Genomic DNA, 23,850 nt, shown 5'->3' with positions numbered 1-23,850 from the left:
ACTTAATGTTTGTTTTGTTGCAGTTTACTGTATCTGAATGATCATTACTGTTCACCTTTTCCACAAAATGTTTGACTGTTCCTTGTCTTTTACCTAAAGTGATGAGTAAAGTGATACGAGTATAAATATGCCGTCATTGTTCATTGACATTTGTTCATGGAATCTAAGCTATTTTTAACTTCAAAAATCCAAACAGAAAGCTTACTTCTAATAGCACTCACTGTGTAAAAAATGTATTGTAACTTTAAAAAATAATACAGCAATTTGATTCAAGAAATGTGTTTGCTTGTCTTACTGCTTTTAAACTGTACAGTAATGTTGTGAATGTACTTAAAACTAGTGGATGTAAAAAATACATTTAAAGTCAGCTTATAGTATTCTAAAACTTAATCAGGTTAGTTGTATTTATTGAAACCACAGCAGATATGAATGGAAAAACATAAAAATCATGTTAGTTTAACAAGCACAAATTATGTATCTTGAACATATATAAATCATGTTTATTTAACAAACAAATTATGTATCTTGAACATATAAATCATGTTTTTTTCATAAACAAATTATGTATCTTTAACATATAAAAATCATGTTCGTTTAACAAGCACAAATTATGTAGCTTTAACATGTATAAATCATGTTGCGTAAACCTAACTTTATTATGTGCAACCGATGTACATATTTTTTTTATGTTAACCCAACAGGGTTTTTTTTTCAGTGTGTGAACATTAAGACTGTATCTGAATCTCTTCCCTCATTGATCACATGTGAACCGCTTCTCTCCAGTGTGAGATCTCATGTGTTCTTTAAGGTGTGTTGGTGACGTAAAACTCTTCCCACATTGATCACATGTGTGCGGCCTCTCTCCGGTGTGGAACCTAATGTGACACTCAATTTTATGCTTGCTTGTGAAACTCTTTCCACATTGAGTGCAGGTGAACATATTTCTTGGCTCTTCTTTTCTTTAAAATTGTATTTTTAGTCTTTGAGCGACTCAAAGTTTTTTCTCCAGATTTGACTTGATGTTCCTCTTTCACTTCACTTAGTTCTTTACTCTCCTCCTTCACTTCCATCCGGTCTAAAATGAAAGACATAGAGTTAATTTCATTTTAAATAAATCAAAATACGAGAGAAAAAAAACAATTATCTAACATAATATAAAAAAATATAAATACAATACAGCTGTAATTGACACCAACGGTTTTATTGCTGTTTCATTTGTTTTACTAAAAATTAATGGCTGGTCACATAAGACTTTTCCTTCCACTGAGTCCCATTCATGCATGAATGTGGGACAATAAAAATGTTTACAGTATCTGTAGAAATTTCACACTCAAAAAATCTAGTGTTAAATTTTAAAAATGTTAGCATTATCTTTGTCCGACAAGTTTCACTCAACACTAGTTACAATAAATATAAAAGAGCTTAAATAATATTTAGTTTGGCATGATGTTGACAATCAATCTGAAATTCTCAAACCTCTTTTTCCTGAACATTTGTTGAAAGCCAAAATTTTGTTTAAACAGGACCTATTATGCCCCGACATCATGCGTCATATCATTTCGCCTGCTGCACTCATGGTACGGCAGCAAAGTTTCTTGATTATTACGCAGGAATGAGAGTATAGTTCCTAGCCATATCAGCCTAGAAAATCGCAACTTTACATTTTCCGTCGGTCTTAGTGCACGATACTACAGAAGAGTCAAGTTTTAAATAGGAAAAATATCAAAACTCTTTGGTAATTTTTTTGAGAGAGATGCTAATGGTCTTGTCCGATTTTAATGATCTATGCTAAGCTATGCTAAAAGTGGTACCGCCAGACCCGGAGATTGGCTGAATGGATTCGAAAACAGTCAAACTCAACAGTTTAACTCTGCTACTAGTAGGGCCTCTTCTAGCTCTAAATGACCAGTCAGGATCTGATACTTAAAGCGTTCACTAGCCTTCACTGGCAGAAGGTTCTCTAGTGTCATCCGTAGTCTCGAAAACTGTCTGGAATAAGCTGCTGTCAGACTGGGGATGGTAGGCTTAGGGCCTCGATATATCTGCTCCTGGACGTGTTGCATCTCAGCTCTAGGCGCCAATGCTGGGCAAGGAGGCAGACAGAAGTCTCTATCGCTCTGGCGACGACTGCGTCTGGGACTAGGTGTCTCATCATCATACTGTACAGCTGTTACAGGCTGGGCTGAGTAGGTGTAGGACCTCTGAGGGGGGGCATGACGACTCTGTTCAGCATATGGGAGCTCTGGCCTGGGTGAAAACATTAAGTCTCCCATCTGCTTTGTCAGCTGCTCACACTGGACAGATCGGTCTAGAGGAACCTCACCAGGATACACTGCAGAATCTCTCTGTCTATGGACGGGCGGTGGCACATGGTAGCATTTTCTGCCTGAAGCCCTTGCAGTGTGGACAGAATCTCAGGTAGAATGTGACTGTGAAGATCATTGCTGTCTCTTTTTATCTCAGTCCACATAGATTTAATATCAAACAGCTGCTGATCTTGGAGGCGGAGCTCATCATACTCTTGCGACGCATCTCCAGATGGATCTGGCCATACATCTCGTAGTAGTAGATCATCTACGTACGGTGACTGACTCTCTGGAGAAGATGATCGTGACACACTCTCAGCCGTGGGCTGAAACAGAGGTAATGCTCTCTTCATATGTGCTGAATCAGAAACTTGATAATCTGCTAGATGTGCAGGTAGCCTTATTTGTCGTCTAGGTCAGACAACAGGAGGATCTGGTTCTGGTTCTCTGCTGTAATTCACAACCCGGCACAAAGGACCATTTGAAATGAAGAGGTTCGAATGTAGACTTAATTTAGATGGATGTGAAACACAGCAGGCAGTCGGTCAGAACTGTGTGAGTTGACTTAGTTGAAGAGAAACACCAAGCAGGGTCCAAGTTTAACTTTGTTTACTGAAGAGCTGGTTGAGTTTACATGTGTGATTCTATAACAAATTATTCAAGATAAATAATTTATATATATATACTATGGGGGGGCTCGGCTTAATAAGACATGGGCTCCCCTGAAAACGTGATTTGTGAAATTTTGGGGGGACTCAAAAAATATTGACAATGTGTTATTTTGACGTGCAATTTCAGTTTTGTGTAATGTGATCATTGTGGATTATTATGTGTAAAATAGCACAAATATCATGAATTCATTCATGCAGGATGGCGATTTAAACCTACCAGTAATTCACTTCAATAAAGATAACTATGCATGATATTGGCTATTCTTGTAATGAGCATCAAGGTGTGGTGGCGCTGCGGTGCAAATTCCACTCATGTTAATTTACCTGATTTTGATCTGCGCGCAAATTGGCCATTGATCTGCGCGCAAAGTCCTTGAAATCCATTCTGTGTTAAGGTAAGGCATGTTATTCCCAAAATGTGTTGTGGCTGGGTTGTTATAGGTCTGCGTGACTCTCGATGTCTTAGGCCTAATTGAACGGAGGAATTATGGTATTCTTCTGTAGCCCGACGAATAATTTAACCGTTGTTCATGTGAACTCAAAGAGATCCTATTTATAGACTATTTGTTGGTGGATGTTTGCTGTTTGACCTATCAATTCGGGTCGATAAAGTATAATAGAGTAAATCCACATAGTGATTTATCCTATATAGTGCTTGCATAAAGCAAGCAGTGCATACACTTGTGACTTGTAGCTGTTATATATCTGTCTTTCATGAACGATCCATTCATTCCGTCTGTCAGGTGACAGATGAACGAAAGACTCTGAAGGTAAAGTAATTATTTATGTTCCTTGTAAATTATTTTTGACTGCATTATAATGATTTCTTAATTCAGAATATAATCAAGATTGCGTAGGTGGATGTGTTCGGGGAAATTGCCTGTTAAAAGTATAACATTTAAAGCCCCTTAGATGAACGAAATGGCTCGAAAAAAGATTCTTTCATTTTGATGAACGAGATCGAACAAGAGTCAGTAAAATGATTCGAACTTCCCATCCTCGTATGGCACGCGCATAACCAACCCCCCCGTTAGTAATAACGTTAGTTCAAAAGGGCAAACAGTCAAAGTTATTATGCGAGTTAACTTGAGTCAGAATGTAAGTTACATAATGTTTATGCAAAGTTGCATTTGTCATCCGTCACCGTGACATCAAGTGGACTTTTGAAGCTGAAATAATGAGTGGATTAAGCTTGGACTTGGAATAACGAGAGGAATAACATGAATAACTTTCTTGTTGGAGGATTGTAATGCATGATCACAGCCAGTCAGGTAACGTTAACGTTACAAGGAAGGGAGAGGAGACTAGCACTACGCTACCACGGCTCCTTAAATTAGGTAAGACAAAAAGTTGTAATTTTAGCAACAGGTTTATTGACTTGTAATAGCAGTTTAAGGTGGAATATGTGACAATCGGGTCCAGTCGGGTCTGTGTCTTCCCGGCGGTTTCGGGTCCAGCTTTCAAATAATAGACGGGTCCAGTTCGGGTCCGGTTAGGCATTTCTCGGATCTGCACGGGTCCGGGTCCAGCTTTTGAAATAATAGACGGGTCCGGGGTCGGTTCGGTTTAGCACATTACGGGTCTCTTTCGGGTTCGGGCACAAATTTTTGGACCCGTGAAGACCTCTACCTCAAAGTAACACATAGAAAAAATCCAAAATACACTAAATAGAAAGAGTAATTCAGGCAGAATGATGCTAATCGGCTACTGTTTAGACTAATAAATATAAATTACTAGTTTCTTGGTATCAACAGGAAATATTTGGAAATATAAACTTACTTGACATGTATGCACACAACAACTCAATATAAACTTCAAATGAATCGTAATCAAACAACTATGGATGATCTACAATGAAGCTGCCCAAACGTTTACACTCTAACATGCACTGCATCTTCTCTCTATACCAACGCTTCAATACAGGTGACGCTATAGTAACATCATGCGCTGTGATTGGTCAGGATCATCCAGGACATGTAAGGGCATCCAGGCCTTTTGTACATTTAGTTTTACAAATAGGGACAATCTTTGAAGGATGAACAAATCATGTTTTTGGTCATCACATTAAAAATAACATTAAAAATGGATAATATTTAGAGATTTGAAGAGCTGAAAAAAGTGTGAATGGCTTGAAAGTCCTTGATTAGTGCTTGAATTTTACTCTCAAATGATATATGAACCCTGAAATGAATAAATGTAAAAACATTTGACTATTTCTGCCACAATACCATGGTTACAGTTAGCATTACTAAATTAAATCCACAGTGAATATTGGTGATTTGTGGACTTAAAAGCCTTATAACTTAAAACGTCATGAACTTGTTCAAGGCACAATGTTTCTCCTGGTTTCCAAGTCAGTGCCCATGATTTACTCACTCTCAAGTCATGCTAGTCGTGTATGACATTCTTCTTTTAGACAAATACAATCAGTTATATAAAAAAATGTCCTGGCTCTTCCAAGCTTTATAATGGATTATAATGAATGTGTTTTTTTTTTGCATTGATATTAACTGACAAATTACACATTCCTGTTGGTTGAACACGAGTTAATAGATATCAATCAATCAACAAAGTGTCCTGTGCTCACCACACACCAGCTATAGGTGGAGAGGAGAGATTTGGTTATAGGGAGATGTGTGTCTAACTTACACAGAAAAGACTTTGTTGCTCAGCACATGAAAAAAAACTACTTACTGTGATCTCAGACTGGTGATGTGGTTTCTCCACTGCATGGATCTTCATGTGTAGCTTCAGGTCACTTTTAAAAGAGAAACTCTTTCCACACTGATCACACGTGGGCGGCTTCTCTCCGCTGTGGAACATCTCATGTCTTTTCAGATTTGATGACCGACTGAATCTCTTGTCACAGTGTGAACACTTGTAAGGTTTTTCTCCAGTGTGGATCCTCTCATGAGTTTTCAGATGTGATGACAGACTGAATCTCTTGTCACAGTGTGAACACTTGTAAGGTTTTTCTCCAGTGTGGATCCTCTCATGTCTTTTATGATCTGTTAACTGATTGAATCTCTTGTCACAGTGTGAACACTTGTAAGGCTTTTCTCCAGTGTGGATCATCTCATGTGTTTTCAGATGTGCTGACTGACTGAATCTCTTGTCACAGTGTGAACACTTGTAAGGTTTTTCTCCAGTGTGAATACTCTCGTGCCGTTTTAACTTGTCCGCTGTAGTAAAAGTCTTCTCACACTCAAAGCACATGTACTCTCTCACACCAGTATGAATTTTCTCATGTCTATGTAAATGTTGCCGCAGTGAAAAACTCTTTCCACATACAGAACATGAATGTCGCTTCTCCTTCGTATGAACTGTCAGGTGTCTCTTCAGGGCTGATGCCTGACGAAAAGTTGTGTGGCACTGATCACATGTGAACGGCTTCTCTCCAGTGTGGATCATCATGTGTTCTTTAATCTTTTCTGATTGGGTGAAACTCTTCCCACATTGATGGCATACATGCGGCTTCTCTCCAGTGTGGATCATCATGTGTCTCTCAAAATGTGTTTTGTTTGTGAAACTGTTTCCGCATTGATCACATGTGAACGGCTTCTCTCCGGCGTGGATCCTCATGTGTTCTTTAATCTTTTCTGATTGGGTGAAACTCTTCCCACATTGATGGCATACATGCGGCTTCTCTCCAGTGTGGATCATCATGTGTTGCTTTAAAATGTGTTTGCTTGATAAACTGTTTCCACACTGAGTGCAGGTGAAAGATTTCTTGGCTCTTCTTTTCTTTAAATATTTCTTTTTAGTCTTTGAGCGACTCGAAGGTTTTTCTCCAGGTTGGACATGATGTTCCTCCTCCACTTCACTCAGTTCTTCAATCTCCTCCTTCACTTCACTCAGTTCTTCACTCTCCTCGTTCTCTTCCATCAGGTCTGACATGAAAGAAAAAAATATTAAATAAAAAATTCAGTTCATCAAAATCATTCAAAGAGAGAAATATAAAGTCAAAGGACATGGAAGTGAGCCCTGATGTAATAGTAGAAAGTAGAACTGTTATAAAATATGATAATTTGATGATGACTTTTTATAAATTGATTATATGTCCTTGAAACGTGCCATGAATGAGGTCAATTTATCTTCCAATTATTTTAAAAACATTATAGGCATGAATCCCATGTTTCTTTAGCAAGAACTTTTAAATATATGTGATCAATGACACAATTACAGGACTCTACGCTAACTTTTTTTCCCAAGGAGTACATGTGCTCCAAAATGAAAAAAATTTAGGAGCACACAAAGAAATATAGGTGCACAGTGAAAAAAGTTGATTAAACTGCTCAATTCATATGGATTAGTTTTATGATCTTTTTAATGAACTTTTTTCGAAGCATCAAAGTGGTAGTTGCGTAGGCTGTCAATGGAGGGAAAGAAATCTCTCAATTTCATCAAAAAATCTTACGGGTTTGGAACGACATGATGGAGAGTAATAAATGACAGAATTTTCTATTTTGGCTGAACTACCCGTTATATAATTATGCAATTATTATTTTTAGCCTACTTCAAAATACATAAAAAGAATGAACACCTCAATAAAGTATAAAGTGCTAAAAACAAAACAAATGCCCACTTGCTTTTTTCCTTTGCAGTACTTGCAGTAGGCTACATTAACTTGTCCTCAAAAATGAGTTTTTGTCGTCTTCCTGTCCTCAGTGTCGACTGTTTTGGTCGTAACTTCAGTTTCTGCACATGGTCTTTTGGTGAGACCTAAACGTTGCTAATAACATTTTGATACTCATTTGCAAGTATTGATAGTGTGCGTGAGATCCTTGTTTTGTTTTTTTGCACTTGGTATTTTGAGATAATGACTATAGGCTTCATACTGTGTTGCGTATCTAGCCCACTAAGTGTTTACTTGACTTTTTTTATGGTGTAGGGGCCTGTTTACAACTTTACACCTGGTAACCTCATGCATTTTTACTGATCAAAACGATTCCATTTACACCTAGTCACATAAGTGTGTTTTCGCAAAACTGATATAAATCGTAGGGCTGGTTATTGACACAAATTTCACAATTCGATTCGATTTCGATTCACAAGCTTGCAATTCGATTCGATTTCGATTCTGATTCGATTCAATATGGATTATTTTGGATATCAGGTACAATACATGGCAAATTTTCTCAAGTAAAACAAATCTCTTAACTAATGCTGTAAACTATGGGAGTCAGTGGTAGCCTACTAGGCTTCATTAGCCTACTATAATATTGAAGGTAAAAATTAACTGATTTGTATACAAACACTTAAATTACACTTTTATTTATTTTTATAATAATAGTTATATGAAATATAAACATTTAAATGGTGGCTGTCATAAAAACCTGCCAGATTTATTCAAACATGCATTCAAAATTGAAGAACATTAAAAAAGATAATGAATATGTAATATGGTGCATATATTTAACAAAATGCTCCTCTCTAGAGTTAATTTTTCTAGCTGACTAACGAGTTTATGGTCACTGGATATGGTTTTTCTGAGGTAAATGTGACGTTATATGACATTGTTTACAAGCTGATTTACTGACGTCTTTCCACGGTTGAAACACTCATTGAGCGATTCCATGTCACATGATTCGGAATTTGATAAGTTGTACTCTATCTTTTAACCCGTGTGTGGTGCTCGGGTCATTTTGACCCGGAGAAGATTTTCTTTTTCCCGAATATCGCTTTGGACTGAAACTTAGTGACTTTTTTCACAAATGGTATAAATACTTCTGAAATGTTTTGTGACAATTTTGTTGGGTTTTGTCACTTTGTCACCCTTGTGGTGTTCCCGGTCAAAAATGACCGGACTACAAAAAATAGCTTAGAAATCACTTGTTATGCTATATTATCACCCAATATTGGATTCAATCTTTTTGTCAACTTGTTCTCTTTCAGTTAGGACTGGTTTTATATTTGTATTTGCATCTGATTAATCGTAGGCCTCATTTATTTGAAAGTAGGCGTCTCATTTTTTGAGTAAAAAAAAAAACATTATTTTTTAATAATTTTGGAAATTTTAAATAAAATCTGATGAAAATTGGCACCGTTGATCACACTAGTCTACTTTAATTTTTCACCAGGAATTTTGTTTTGAAAAACTTTTATTTTGTACAAAATGGCACATTGTCCCTCTTGTGGAGTTCCCGGCCTACAAACATAGCTTATAAATCACTCGTTATGCAATATTATCACCTAATATTGGATTCAATCTTTTTGTCCACTTGCTCTCTTTCAATTAGGACTGATTTTATATTTCTATTTGCATCTGATTAATCGTTCACATTTACTACACAGAGCCGTAGTTAACTGACAAGCTGAGCCATATCGCATTAATTATCGCGGACGTATTGCCTGCGATAATTAATGCGATATGGCTCAGCTTGTCAGTTAACTACGGCTCTGTGTAGTAAATGCCGCTCCATCTGAAAGCAGGTGATGGCGATTTACTACTAATCAAGGAACCGGCTTTACTGACGAGATGCACCTAACAATGTCACAATATATATCCCCCAGCCCTATTGGGTAGCATGTGTATGCATGTATCCACACATGCACAGGTTCAAGGGCTCGATGTTTGTAAGCACACATGCACATATGTGTACATAAACATAATGAACATGCTCCTGAAAACGTACTCGGTTACTAACGTAACCTCGGTTCTCTCTAGAAGAGGGAACAAGTACTGCGTTTTATCAAAACGCTACGGGAAAAGTCTCTTTTCACGAAACACTGAAGCAAAAAATTATCCTTTAATTTTCATATATGTAAAACGCGTTGCGGCAGCAGCAGACAGCTATGGCGAGACGGCTTGCTCGCTCATTGGCTGCTCTGCGGCAACTGCTTAAGCCAATCGAGCGAGGCCTGGGATGACATCAGGCCAATGAGGGCGCTTCGCGCCCTCCTTGCCACTTCCCGCCGAAACGGGCGTGGCTTACCTCTATAAAAGGAGCTCGAGAAGGCTGACTCACTTGATTTTGATCGCCGAAGCGAACCAGAGTGAACCGTACGCACGGCAGAGAACGCAGTACTCGTTCCCTCTTCTAGAGAGAACCGAGGTTACGTTAGTAACCGAGTACGTTCTCTTACGAGAGTCCTCTCGTACTGCGTTTTATCAAAACGCTACGGGAACCCCTTGCAAAACGCCGTGCGTGCTGGGATAAAAACACTGATCACCGGAAGCTTTTTCAGGCATACAGTGCATAATCACCAGATTGACTCACACAGAGTCAGGGAATAAGGGTGAGAGCCCTAAATCCCTATATTTCAGCGTCATGGAGAAACATGTCCACAGACGCAAGTATAATCATCACATAGACAGGGTAGGGAACCTGAACTAATGTGGAAAGTGTGGGTCTTACACAGTTCTGCCCAAGATAGTCGGTAGCGCATTGTGCATGAGTTTCAGCGGTCTGATTAGACGGCTGAACAGATTACACCGACAAAAGCTTAGCCTGCAAGGCGGGAACCTCTAGGTTATAAAACCTGATAAATGTAGACGGCGAGGCCCAACCTGCCGCCGTACATATATCCTGTAGGGAAATCCCGCTGGACCAAGCCCACGAAGAAGCAACGCTTCTCGTAGAGTGCGCTCTGACTCCCAGAGGGCATGGAATGCCCTTGGCAGTATAAGCCAGCGCTATGGCGTCAACTATCCATCTGGATAGACTTTGTTTCGAAACAGCCATTCCTTTGGAACGTCCGCTGAACGAGACAAAGAGTTGCTCTGTCTGTCTGAAGACAGCAGAGCGGGACATATAAGCTCTTAAAGCCCTAACAGGGCAAAGAAAACTCGAGTCCCCTTCCTCACTCGATGCCGGCAGGGCAGCCAGGGATATAACCTGAGCCCGAAAAGGCGTGTTGAGGGATTTCGGCACATAGCCATGCTTAGGTTTGAGTATGACTTTAGAGTCATTAGGACCAAACTCCAAGCACGCCGGGCTCACAGAGAGCGCGTGCAGGTCGCCTATGCGCTTCACTGAAGCGAGAGCCATCAAAAACACTGTTTTGAAAGACAAATGTTTGAGGCTAATAGACTGGATAGGCTCGAAAGGGGCACCTTTCATGGCCGCTAGGACCGTAGAAAGGTCCCACAAAGGAACTGAAGGAGGTCTGGGTGGATTCAGTCTCCTAGCTCCCCTGAGGAAGCGGATGACTAAATCATTCCTTCCCAGCGACTGACCCAGCGTTGAACCAGAGAACGCTGAAATAGCCGCCACATACACTTTGAGCGTGGAAGGGGATCTGCCCTTATCCAACAGCTCTTGTAGGAAGGAGAGAACCTCCGTTACCTCACATTCGAGGGGTGAAATGCTCCGGGCTGCACACCAGCCGGAGAAAACCGACCACTTCGAAGCATAAAGCCGCCGTGTCGACGGTGCTCTAGCCTGAGTGATGGTATTCACGACTCCCTCTGTGAGACCAACGGGTATCCGTTGAGCACCCACACATGAAGGGACCACAGTTCCGGGTGTGGGTGCCAAATCGAGCCCCCGGCCTGCGAGAGGAGATCTCTCCTCAACGGCAGCGGCCATGGAGCGATATCTGCCAACTGCATCAGAACTGGGAACCATGTTTGGTTCTCCCAGAACGGAGCTACAAGCAGGACTGGGCATTTCGTTTCCCTGACCCGTTCCAGCACCTGTGGCAGGAGGGAGACGGGGGGAAAAGCGTATAACGGGCAGCGCGGCCACCTCCGGGACAGCGCGCTGTCGGTCTTTGAAAAGAACGCGGGGCAGTGCGCGTTTTCGCGGGACGCGAAAAGGTCCACCTCCGCTCTGCCGAATCTCTCCCACAACAGCCGGACTGTTTGTGGGTGTAGAGACCATTCGCCCGGGGGAACATTGTTCCTGGACAGTCTGTCTGGGCCCACATTCTGAAGCCCAGGTACATGCACTGCTCTCAGCGAGCGTAAGTTGTGCTGAGCCCATAGTAGGAGGCGCTTTGCCAGCCTGTACAGGGATATGGATTTCAGACCGCCCTGGCGATTTATGTAGGACACCACAGCCATGTTGTCCGAACGGACTATGACGTGTTCGTCCTTGATGCGGGGACAAAAACGCATCATCGCGTTGTGCACTGCCAGCATTTCTAGGCAGTTTATGTGTAGGAGCTTTTCTCGTTCCGACCACAGGCCGAAGAACGGTCTGCCCTCGAGCAGAGCTCCCCATCCCGAGGTGGATGCGTCTGTCGACACCATCCTCACTCTCGAGGAAGTCCCCAGGCTTACACCTGATTGGTACCAGTCGTCCGCCGTCCAAGGCGCCAGGGCTGAAACACAGCTCTGATCGACCTTGAGGCGTAATCGACCGGTCGCCCACGCTCTGCGCAGTACCCGCGTTTTCAACCAGAACTGCAGCGGGCGCATGCGGAGCAAGCCCAGCCGGAGAACTGACGATGCTGAAGCCATGAGACCCAGCATCTTTTGAAACTTCCTGAGCGGGGTGACAGCGCCGCGGCGGAAAGACCTCGCCGCGCGCTGAATGATCAACACGCGCTGTGGTGACAGCCGCGCTGTCATAGACTGTGAGTCCAGAACGACGCCCAGGAACAAAATCGCTTGACTGGGGTTCAATGAACTCTTTGTCCAGTTGACTGTGATACCAAGATTCTCGAGGTGATCGAGTAAAATGGTTCTGTGCTCCACGAGCTGTGATCGTGATTGAGCTAGGATCAACCAGTCGTCCAAATAGTTCAGCACTCGCATGCCTCTGAGTCTGAGAGGAGCGAGCGCTGCGTCCATGCATTTCGTAAATGTACGGGGTGCTAGGGACAAGCCGAATGGCAGGACTGTATACTGGTATGTCTGACCCTCGAAGGCGAATCTCAAGTATCGCCTGTGGTGTGACGCTATTTGTATTTGAAAATACGCGTCCTTCAGATCTATTGACATGAACCAGTCTTCTCGGCGAACGTGCGCGAGAATTTTGCTGGTTGTGAGCATTTTGAAACTGCGTTTCACCAATACTCTGTTCAGCCGTCTTAGATCCAGTATGGGTCTGATACCGCCGTCCTTTTTGGGGACTAGAAAGTATCTGCTGTATAGCCCTCCTTCGCTTAGAGCTGGGGGAACGCGCTCTATCGCCCCTTTGCTTATCAGTTTTGATATTTCGGCTCGAAGTAGGTGAGCTACTTCCAACGAGACCGTAGTTTCGACGCGCGCTATGAAGCGGGGAGGGCGTCGACAAAACTGTAGCGAGAAGCCTCTCTTTATAATGCCTAGCACCCAGTCCGAAACCCCTGGGAGCGCTGCCCATGCTTCTGCATGGCTGGCTAGGGGCTGGATACGGAGCGCGCTCTGATCGCCGTGCGACAGAGGTGCTTCGGGGGATACAAACATAGGCGTTATGCCTGTGGCATTTGAGGCGGGGCGCGCGCTTAATACAGCGGGCGAGACGCTCGTCCTCGACCTTACTACAGTGCTTGGCTGAGTGAGGGAGGACTGAGAAAGTCTCATAGGACCCATGTGAGCGAGTAGATGTGGGCTAGGAGCGGGCACATTTACTGCTTTGGGCGCGGCGTCTGCCTGAGCAGAGCGCGCGCTCACAGTTCGCGCGGCGTCTGCCTGAGCAGAGCGCGCGCTCACAGTTCTCGTTTTTACAGAGAGCCTGTGATGTGTTAGACATAGTGTTCGTGGGCACTGGGAAGTGGGCACTCTCACTATGCTGGAAGCGCAACCGACCTGAGTCGATTTTATGTGCGCGGGCCCTACGTGTAGGGCTGTGCTTATGTGTAGTGATGGGCACTGAGGAGTGGGCATCGAGACTACATTTATAGCACCATCGGCCGTGGCCGGGACACCAGAAAACACACTCTTTTCGAGATTTATCTGGGTAGCCGTGAGAACGGCTTTTGCGTGCAGGCAAGCGGGCGGCAGTGCAGGCTTGTTCTCTGCAGAAAACACTGGAACAGTCGCAAACCTTGGGACTGAAACAGCGGGGCGCTTGGGTGGGAGGCCGGACGCAACGGGACTCACACACCTGCGCTTTCCTAGGCTTGCTAGGACTTCTTCGGCACTTCTGGTTTTACCACAACCCTCGATCGCGGCCCGCGCGAAGAGGGGCGCCGGGCGCTGGACCGAGAGCGGGGCCTCGAGCTGCGCTGTTGTGGCTGCTGCGAAGAGGCGGCCGAGGGCGGGGGCTGAGGCTGAGAGCTCCGCGGGGTCCGTTTGTCACGAGCCGCTGCAGAACCGGAGCGCTTCGGTAGGAAGTGCTTGAAGGCTTGCGACGCTTTCTGGGCTTCGGTAAATCTCTCCACGAACTCGGAGAGAGAAGAACCGAAAAGGCCGGTGGAAGACAGCGGGGCATCGAGAAACGCAGTGCGCTCGGAATCGGCCATCTCCGTGAGCGTCAGCCATAAGTGCCTCTCAGCGACAGTGGCGGAAGCCATACACCGTCCCATGGCTTGTGCGGCGGCTTTAGTAGCTCGGAGCGTGAGATCTGAAGCGCTCCTTAGATCCGCGATGCAGATAGCGTCAGGTCCCATCTCGTCCAGCTTACGGAGGAGATCACCCTGGTAAATCTGCAGCGTAGCCATGGTGTGTAGCGATGACGCGGCCTGCCCAGCGGCGGAGAAGATTCGCGCGAGCAGCGTCGACGTCATGCGGCAGGCTTTGGAAGGCAACACCGGTTTAGTCCGCCGTCCAGCAGAGGGCGGGCAAAGGTGGGTCGCTATCGCCTGTTCCACCGGCGGAAGAGAGAGGTAGCCTCGGTCACTGGCATTATCCAGAGAGGAAAACGCGGGTGACACAGATGAGCGCGTCCGCGCAGAGTAAGGCGCGTTCCAAGCCTTCGCAACTTCTTCGTGTAACTCAGGAAGAAAAGGAGCGGGCTTAGATTCCGGAGAAGTGCGCTCACCAGGGAGGAAACTACCATCCAGCCGGGTTCGAGAGGGGGGCTCCGGTGCAGACCACTCGAGGCCGAGGCTCGCCGCGGCCAGTGCGAGTACCCGCATGAGCTCCGTCTCAATGTTGGCTCTCGTTGAGGGCTTGCGGGCAGGGGGCGCGAGATCCTCAAAGCTCGCCCAATCCTCGCTGCCTGAAGCTAGCAGAGAGCAGGAATCCTTCTCCCCCGACGCGGCCTCTGAACCGACTTCCTCTGATGAAGCGGCGGCGGACTGCGGGCGCTGAGCATCAGGAAGTGATTCGAGAGAGGCCGGAGAAGCTGGCGGGCGAACCGGCGAGCTTGGTCGGGCTGGAGCGGGTTCCGGGACCCGCTGCGAGCGGCGCTTTTTACGGCGCGGCATCGCGGCGGTGAATGCAGGCTTGGAAAAGGATGCCAGGCGAGTCCTCAGAGTCACCATTGGCAAGAGCTCGCAGTGAGGGCATCCGCCGTCAGCGAGCGCGAGCGCTGCATGGTCCTCACCCAGGCAGGAAACACAGATGACGTGCTTGTCTCCCTCGGTGAGTGGGGCTCGGCACGAGCCGCAGGAAGGCATCTTGAAAAAGACGCAGCTCTCTTAGGGGTGAGTGTTGCGAAGAACACACACACACACACACACAGAAAAGCAATAATATGAAAGGATATAGGCGTCGGAAAGCGCAGCAGGTACGGCTGTAGAAGGCGGCGTTGGCCAGCGGCTTCGAGGGCTCGTCCCGCTGATGTGCTTGCCTCAACGACGCTGCTTCCGTGATCCAGCGATGCGTGCGCTTCGCTGAAGAGATTAAAATCAAGTGAGTCAGCCTTCTCGAGCTCTTTTTATAGAGGTAAGCCACGCCCGTTTCGGCGGGAAGTGGCAAGGAGGGCGCGAAGCGCCCTCATTGGCCTGATGTCATCCCAGGCCTCGCTCGATTGGCTTAAGCAGTTGCCGCAGAGCAGCCAATGAGCGAGCAAGCCGTCTCGCCATAGCTGTCTGCTGCTGCCGCAACGCGTTTTACATATATGAAAATTAAAGGATAATTTTTTGCTTCAGTGTTTCGTGAAAAGAGACTTTTCCCGTAGCGTTTTGATAAAACGCAGTACGAGAGGACTCTCGTAAGAGAACTTTTCAGTCTCTCCCATTCACTTTCAATGGCCCATTGAAACAATGGTCCAGTGGAACACCACAAGTGTAACTCTGTGCCATTTTGTACAAAATAAAAGTTTTTCAAAACAAAATTCCTGTTGAAAAATTAAAGTAAACTAGTGTGATCAACAGTGCCAATTTTCCTCAGATTTTATTTTATTTTTCCAAAATTATTCAAAAATAATGTTTTTTTTACTCAAAAAATGAGATGCCTACTCTCAAATAAATTAGGCCTACGAATAATCAGATGCAAATTGTGGTGAGATCTGGTATTTATTTCATTTTCCTGATTAACCCCTAGTTATCAATGTGTCTAGGTGGTCTTTTGCTGTCAGGTCTGAATAGGATTAATTTCCTCACTAGCTTGTTTTATTTGATACCAGCAAATCTAGGTGTAGTCCCTACACTCTCGTGAAACAATAATAATCATTGACAACTAGACATATGGATCAAATTCATGCTTACCCTCCAGCAGAATTGTTCCTTTGGTCTTTGGTCTTGTAAGAATTATTACAATGCTCTGTCTATTGCTAATAGAACTGTCTTTGTAAGTTGAAGCAAAACTTAACAGTGTTTGTCTTTATGAAATAAAATTTTATTTAAACAAAAGATAAAATACTGGTTGCACAAGGATTACTATTTGTAGCAAACCAATGGAAAAAAATGACAGGTTATAAAACTTCAGCTTATTCAATCTCAACAGGGCAGTCCTGTATGCGTGAATATTACAAAGGCTAATTACCTTATAAGCAGTTCCAGCAATAGAAGTAGAAATTTAACTTGTTCTTATCCGAGGTTTTTCAAGTTATAACGATACAGCAGAGCAATTCAAACAAAAAGAGATTTCAGTTAGAAAACTGAACTAGAGGAGAACTAATTTCTCACTAGGGATGCAAGCGACATCAAAATAAAAAATGCAGCACCTAACAGTCAAAATGCAGTCATATTAATACTGAACTGGGTTACATTGTTCCTCTGCAGTTTCTTGGGTTTTTTCCAGAGGAACTAAAGCATGTGACATCAACCTTCTTCTGATGTCGACATTGTTCCCCATATATGGGCATTCTTGCGTCCTTTCCGTCCTCTGCGCTTTGGGCTTCTGTGTAAGTGTGTGCGTGCATATGCATCTGGAAGTGTTTGTAGGTTCATAATATCTATTAAAGTTCAAATATTTCACTACAAAATAGAAATATAAAACCAGTCCTAATTGGAAGAGAAGAAGTGGACAAAAATATTGAATCCAATACTGGGTGATAATATAGCATAACAAGTGATCATTTTTGACCGGGAACACCATAAGTGTTCGAAACAGAAATCTTTTGTAACATTACACACATTTTAAGGTCATTTTTGATCACTTTAATGCATCCTTACTGAAAAGAGATTTTAACTAACCAACACATTTTTGAACGGCAGTGTACATTAAGCAGGTCATTATTGCAATATAAGCACTGTCAGAGTGATCAACAAGGTATCTCTTTATTTACCAGTCGAAGACGGAGCAACTTTCTGCTCTTATGTTTACTCGTGCACTGTCAAGGGCTTCATCATATTTGTCGTGGTATCGGTCTTTGCAGCAATTATTTTTCTGCAAATACTGCATCGCGCGCTGTTGGCATCAAGCCTGGAGAAATGTAGCCACACTTTTGAGATTGACTTTTTCACATCTTTAAGGTATTATGTGTGTGTGCTTGCGTCTCATATGAATATGTGCGTGGAGAGTTTGTGTGTGTGTGCTCGCGTCTCTTATAAGTATGTGCGTGAGCGACTTTAGGTGTGTCGTTGTGCATTTCATATGTATTTGTTTGAGCACTGACATTAAAAGTTAACCCCTTAGGTATCGAAATCTGGTACCGAACATGTCATTTTTCGATACTCGATAGTATCGAGGCAATTTGGTCGAATAATAATACAAATAAATAATACATCTCTGGTTAACTAGTAGTGCCTTTATTTAGTTCGTTTTAGAGCTGAAATGTGTTGTTTTTTTAAATCAAGCTGCTGAGTGCTCATTGCACCTATCCCTAACGCCATTACGGAGACTCTATTCGTTCCCGTGAACTCACAAAACTGCGAGGCCTGTCACGATTATTAAATAATCGTTTGATCGTGATTAATTGGTCTAATCGCGGTCATTACAGATGATTGTAATTATTGCCCACTATTAGAAGACACAAGAGGGCCCTGTAGGAAGCATAATTTTGAGTTAGAGCAGCGCAGTTATTCAACAAAGATGGATTTAATTTCAAAGGCGAAAACGACAGCGCCGATCTGGGCACATTTTGGTTTTACACCCGATGATAAAGGACAGCCTAAATATGTTGACACAACAGTGTGTCGAATTTGTAGGAGAGAAATCGAAAGCCGCCAACACCACAAATCTTAGGAATCACCTGAAAGCACAGAATCACCCCACAGAGTTCGCAGAAGTTTTGAAGTCATCCACAGCCGCTCATACTTCCAGTCAGGTGACAATAGCGCAGGCCTTCGATTGGGTAACAAAATATAAACGCGACAGTATCAAATGGCGTACCGTACGCTGACAGACAGTGTCACGAGATACATTGCGATGGAAATGCAGCCTTTTACTACTGTGTAGAAACCAGCATTTAAAGAAATGCTCCACAACTTTGACAAGCAATATGTTGCTTTGATAAGCAACATTTCCAAAACAGCAATCCCAAATTTATAGAGAAGTGAAGGATGAAATCCTCAAGGATTTGAAAGAAATTTATTTTTATTCAGCCACAACAGACATGTGGTCCAGTGTAAATATGACCCCGTACATGAGCCTAACAGTACATTACCTCACAACTGACTGGACTCTAGTGTCAAAGTGTCTAGAGACAAGACACACCCCAGAGAACCATACTGCTGATACACTTTCAGAAACTCTCAAGTGCATTAGGAATTAGATGATATTTGTTTTCCTGTATAACCACTGATAATGGGGCTAATATTGTGGCTGCAGTGGGCAAACTTGACTGGCCATGGCTAAATTGTTTTGGCCATAATCTCCACTTGGCTGTTACAAATGCCATAGCAAGTGAGAAGGATTGGGAATTAGATGAGAAAAAATAATGTCCTGCATAACCACTGATAATGGATAATATTGTGGCTGCAGTGGGCAAACTTCCGCCACATTTGCACATAGCCGGGTATTTAGAGAAACAATTAATAATAATGCTCTCCGGAGCAAATACGAGCGGTGACTCTCTCAATGAATACTCGATCAACATCAGCCATCTTGCAAACAGACAACTGTCTAGCACTTTCACCTCGGACGCGCGTCAATTTCACTTCAAATACTTGCGAATGGATTCAAAATTTTCAAGCATCCAACTAGACGCGATAGACACGAATTTGACACGCTATTCGCGTTTGGTGTAAACGCAGCATTAAGCCTGTTCATGGCCTGTTTATGGCCTGTTCTGTTATGGTATATTTGTCATTCATTGTTTCTGTGATTTACAGAATTTTCTAATTTGTAAAATATAATAATATTTTACATTAGTTGGGAATGAGATATTGACAGTCTTTTTTTGTGTTAAGGTAACTTCATGATGATTGCTTCTATTATTTATATTTTCAAATTTAAATTAGGGGGCGTGTCAAGGACTGAACAAAAAGGCTATCTTGCTTCCAAATGCTGTAACTTTTGATTACTTTATGCAATCACCACACAATTTTATCCAGATGCAGCTCACATGTAGAGGGACTTATCTAGAAATGTCCTCCAACCTTATTTCCATCCTGAGTTATTCCATGTCAAATAAGAAAAGATATGCAAAATCAAAAAATATATAGTTTTTGTCATTTCTCAGCAGTTTCTCAGCATGAGAATGTCCAAATGTAATGTAATGTATATGTTCTAAAAATGTAACAGGTGTTCAATCAAACAATACCTACCGTTATACTCTCCTTGCTATAGTTTTGGAGTTATGAGTCTTTAGTGCTGTGTGTGTCACTCAGAAAATACAACTATAAAATGTCCTCAGGGCTTAAGGGGTTAATAAACTGGTAAACTCTACATCCGTAAAACAAATCTGATTAACTGTAATAAAGTGAGTGCTCCCCCTTTCATTACTGCTGTGGCCAGTATCACTCAATATGCTGGATCACGAACAGTTGGTACAGATCCATCCTTGAGAAACAACTTTTTACCAAAACCAGTGTATTGTATTGTCCTCCGTTCACAAAGCAGTCTGGTGTAAAATGATTCGCTCAGACAAAAAAAAACAATTTGTATATTCCCTTCAAAACTGAAGGGAATATGATGTGCATGCAGACTGTTATCTTCATTATCTTACATCCAACAACAAAACACCTGAGTTGCTTACGAGACACGCTTCTCCGGCCAGGAGATAAACATGGTGGACTGTGTACAGCTCACTCAAGGCACTCTCTATTCTAAATGTTCAAAAACCATGTAAAAGTAAGTTTTGCATAATAGGTGCACTTTAACCATTTTATTTCACGGCTGTTAAGCTTTTTCCTGCTACAACCATTAAAATATAATGAAGTGCTTGAATGTTTCTAACATGAATGTTCTTCAGCATCATGAATGAATGAAGAATAAACACCAACCTCTTTGTTCTTCAGGATCTTCAGTGTGTTTCATTCTGCAGGGTTCTGGATCACTCATGTTCTCACTGTCCTCTTTAATAAACTCAGTCTTTGCAGATTTCAGCTCTTCCTGATGCGCTGATGCTCGTCTTCACTTGCAGCTGATGGGAATTTATAGCATTTACTGGATAATTACTGTGGGAGGAGCTTCACTGATGATGTAATCGAAGTGGGAGGAGCTTCATTGATGATGTAACTGCTGTGGGAGGAGCTGATCTGCCAAAATCAAAAATATATCAGATACAGTATTTGTTTTAAGCATTTGTGTAATTTTTTTTTTGTAATTTTGCTTTTCATTTATTAGTTGAAGCTTAAAGTACTCTGATATACCACAGCAAAAACAACTTGTATTTATTAGCGCCTGAAAATAGGTCTAATAGGTTAAACAAACTTAGTCCCGGTCACGTTGGAAGTTACCGAGCTGGGGACTATTTTCAGGCGCTGCGTCATATCATTACGCCTGCTGGACTCATGGTACGGCAGCAAAGTTTCTTGATTATCACGCAGGAATGAGAGTATAGTTCCCAGCCATATCAGCCTAGAAAATCGCAACTTTACATTTTCTGCGGTCTTAGTACACGATGTAACTACAGAAGAGTCAAGTTTTAAATAGGAAAAATATCAAAACTCTTTGGCCATTTTTTTGAGAGAGATGCTAATGGTCTTGTCCGATTCAATGATCTATGCTAAGCTATGCTAAAAGTGGGACCGCCAGACCCGGAGATCGGCTGAATGGGTTCGAAAAGGGTAAAACTCAACTGTTTAACTCTGGGGGAGTTGTAAAATGAGCCTATTTCCAAAAAAAGTGGAGTATCCCTTTAACTTCCATATATAATGGCCATAAAAACAGTTCTGTATTTGTAGTCAACAAATACCCTCAGTCTGTTGACACCAATGAAATGAACTTAAGAGTGTGAATAGGAGATCTGAAGACATCAGCATAATAAATGAGGTGAAAACAGGAACTATTGTCATGAAATAAAGAGTGTTTTCAGCAGATCTGTTAATATTGATGAACCTCAGACTATCAACACTCATTCAACAAGCCATTCAGGATCATCAGCAGATCATCTCACTTTATTCTGAGTGTTTGCTGTTAGAAACACATTATTTGAGTTAGGATATGTGACCCTGGATCACAAAACCAGTCACAAGTAGCACGGGTATATTTGTGGCAATATTCAACAATACATTGTATGGGTCAAAATTATCGATTTTTCACTGTACATCAGAAATACAGATACGACCTCCAGGAAGCATTTCCAAAATAGGAAGGAAAATGTCATCTGAACAAGTAACATATCAGCCACTTTTGTTCTGATCAACTGGTGATTAAATCTTACGATCGCAAAGTTAGCTCAGATCACGTCAAACCCTGCAAATTATTATTGTTATACTTTGTTCTCAAATTGTTAATGTTATCATCATTACGTGACTGTGTATTAAAGGTGTGGTACTAACATCTACAGTCGACGTCGGCTGGGTCACCTAACCCTAATTTAAACCCTAACTAGCTTCCTTGCATATTTCTTAGAGTGTTTGCTCATCTGCAATGTGTCTATGAGACGTTTCCTGTCAGATGTTAAATGGACATCAAGAATATGTCTTTAAGATGTTTATGATTTAGAATGTATGTAAAAATGACTTTTTAAAGATGTTTATTCGATAAACATATTTAAAAAGTCAGTTCAAGATGTGTGTCAAAGAGCGGTTCATCTGGAAAGCTTCTGCTGTGTACATCTGATAAACCTTGAATCGCTGTTTAACAGACATCTTGGAGATGTTATGCTATCTGGTATATTAATTGCAATAAAGTAATTAGATCATTAACATATTATACACAGAAACTGGCAATGGCCATAAAACTGAAAAAAGAGAAGCAGCATTATTAACACGCCCAGTTTCAAACTTCATAAAATTGTTAGGCTATCTTTTATTATATCAATTTTATTATATTTAGCTTATCATTTATGTATCAGATTTGAACTTTCCCCACGTTCATTACTCATTAGGAACAATATAAAGTATTTATAATATGTTCTATATATTTCAATTTTAACAATATAATCTGCAAAAGATAATGTCAACTAAGAATATAAAGGTAGGCTACAAATGAAAATGGCAACAGAAAAACTTGAGATCATTTCCCATCAATTCCCCTCACAGATCTCAAACTTTGACTCTTGACTTGACATTCAGTAACAGTTCTCACACAAACATCGAGACAATCACACAAACGAACACAAAATCGCTCAGGTCTGAATGAACTCAACATATTCTCCTCATGCTCGCTGCTGCTGCACTAAATGTTTATTTCAGTAGGAAGACGCCAGAAAAGACGCACAAGTATCGCTGTGATCGATGAAAACAATACAGAAATTAGTCTGTCGCTTAATCAAACTGTATAAAGTGTGTGTGATGGAGTGTAAATATGAGAAATACAGTGAACTGCTCTCCTCACCTCAGAAGACTCGACGCTGAAACTCAATGACGGAAGAGACGGCGCGCGCGACCGGTGACGTCATCGGCCGCCAACGCACGCGCCTATGGGGTTACTACAAATTCGCCGATTTACTATAGCATTTGATGTATTATTATTATTATTATTATTATTATTATGGAACTGATCTCATTTACTAAATGAGATACTGAAGCCCAAAACAGACAATAGTGCTAAAATGACAGAAAGTGGCACTATTTTGTCCGTTCCTCATTTGCAAAATGGCTACTACCCAGCTAACAATTTAACGTTCTGGGAACGTTCTGGGAACGTTAGTTTTTGGTTCCCAGAACGTTCCCAGAACGTTCCCAAGAACGTTCCCTATTGGTTAGCCAGGAAAGTTTTCTTTACGTTAATAGAACGTTCCCTATAGGTTAGGGGAACGTTCCCGGAACGTTCCCGAAAGGTTCCCAGAACGTTCCCGAAAGGTTCCCGCAAGGTTCTCGTAACGTTCCCGGAAGGTTAGGGGAACGTTCCCGGAACGTTGCCGAAAGGTTCCCAGAACGTTCCCGGAACGTTCTCCTAACGTCTACACATCCTGATATGCCTGTACACAAATTGTAGGTCTACAAACAACATATTCTACATTGTTTATTGTTCAAACACTTAAGAATCCTATGAATATATTATTACAATAAATTGAATTTACAGAAACTATCACTAATAAGTAAATCAATCAGTTTGTATTAAATAAATAAATCAGCACACAATCCATGTTTTTGTTTATTCATTGTTTAATTATCAACCT

The 23,850-nt window shown here is 42.3% G+C and overlaps 1 protein-coding gene across 3 annotated transcripts; it reads right to left on the bottom strand.

The window, feature by feature from the left end:
- Positions 1 to 218: 218 nt before the first annotated feature.
- LOC308694707 (uncharacterized protein) lies at positions 219 to 23,128 on the bottom strand. Of its 3 annotated transcripts, XM_081372375.1 has the most exons (4): positions 23,064 to 23,128; positions 20,564 to 20,818; positions 5,672 to 6,867; positions 219 to 1,075 (listed from the first exon to the last, which is right to left on the bottom strand). In XM_081372375.1, exons 2-4 carry the CDS (start codon positions 20,619 to 20,621, stop codon positions 1,061 to 1,063), a joined length of 1,269 nt encoding a protein of 422 aa, XP_081228501.1. In that variant the 5' UTR covers positions 20,622 to 20,818; positions 23,064 to 23,128; the 3' UTR covers positions 219 to 1,060. The 3 variants fall into 3 exon arrangements, with proteins under 3 accessions (XP_081228501.1, XP_081228503.1, XP_081228502.1); XM_081372377.1 differs by lacking the exons at positions 20,564 to 20,818; positions 23,064 to 23,128 and adding an exon at positions 16,719 to 16,932; XM_081372376.1 differs by lacking the exons at positions 20,564 to 20,818; positions 23,064 to 23,128 and adding an exon at positions 16,442 to 16,897.
- Between the last annotated feature and the right edge of the window lie 722 nt (positions 23,129 to 23,850).

This window comes from Scardinius erythrophthalmus, assembly GCF_964197995.2.
Source record: "Scardinius erythrophthalmus genome assembly, chromosome: 1".
NCBI lineage: Eukaryota > Metazoa > Chordata > Actinopteri > Cypriniformes > Leuciscidae > Scardinius > Scardinius erythrophthalmus.
Note: the sequence above shows the minus strand (reverse complement) of the source record. Positions and strands in the feature narration are given on the sequence as shown.

Coding starts and splice junctions, on each gene's coding strand:
- LOC308694707 (XM_081372375.1), bottom strand. CDS start 20,621: ATGAGTGATCCAGAACCCTGCAGAATGAAACACACTGAAGATCCTGAA. Junction 6,868..20,563: donor AGATCCTGAAGAACAAAGAG/GTTGGTGTTTAT, acceptor CTTTCATGTCAG/ACCTGATGGAAGAGAACGAG.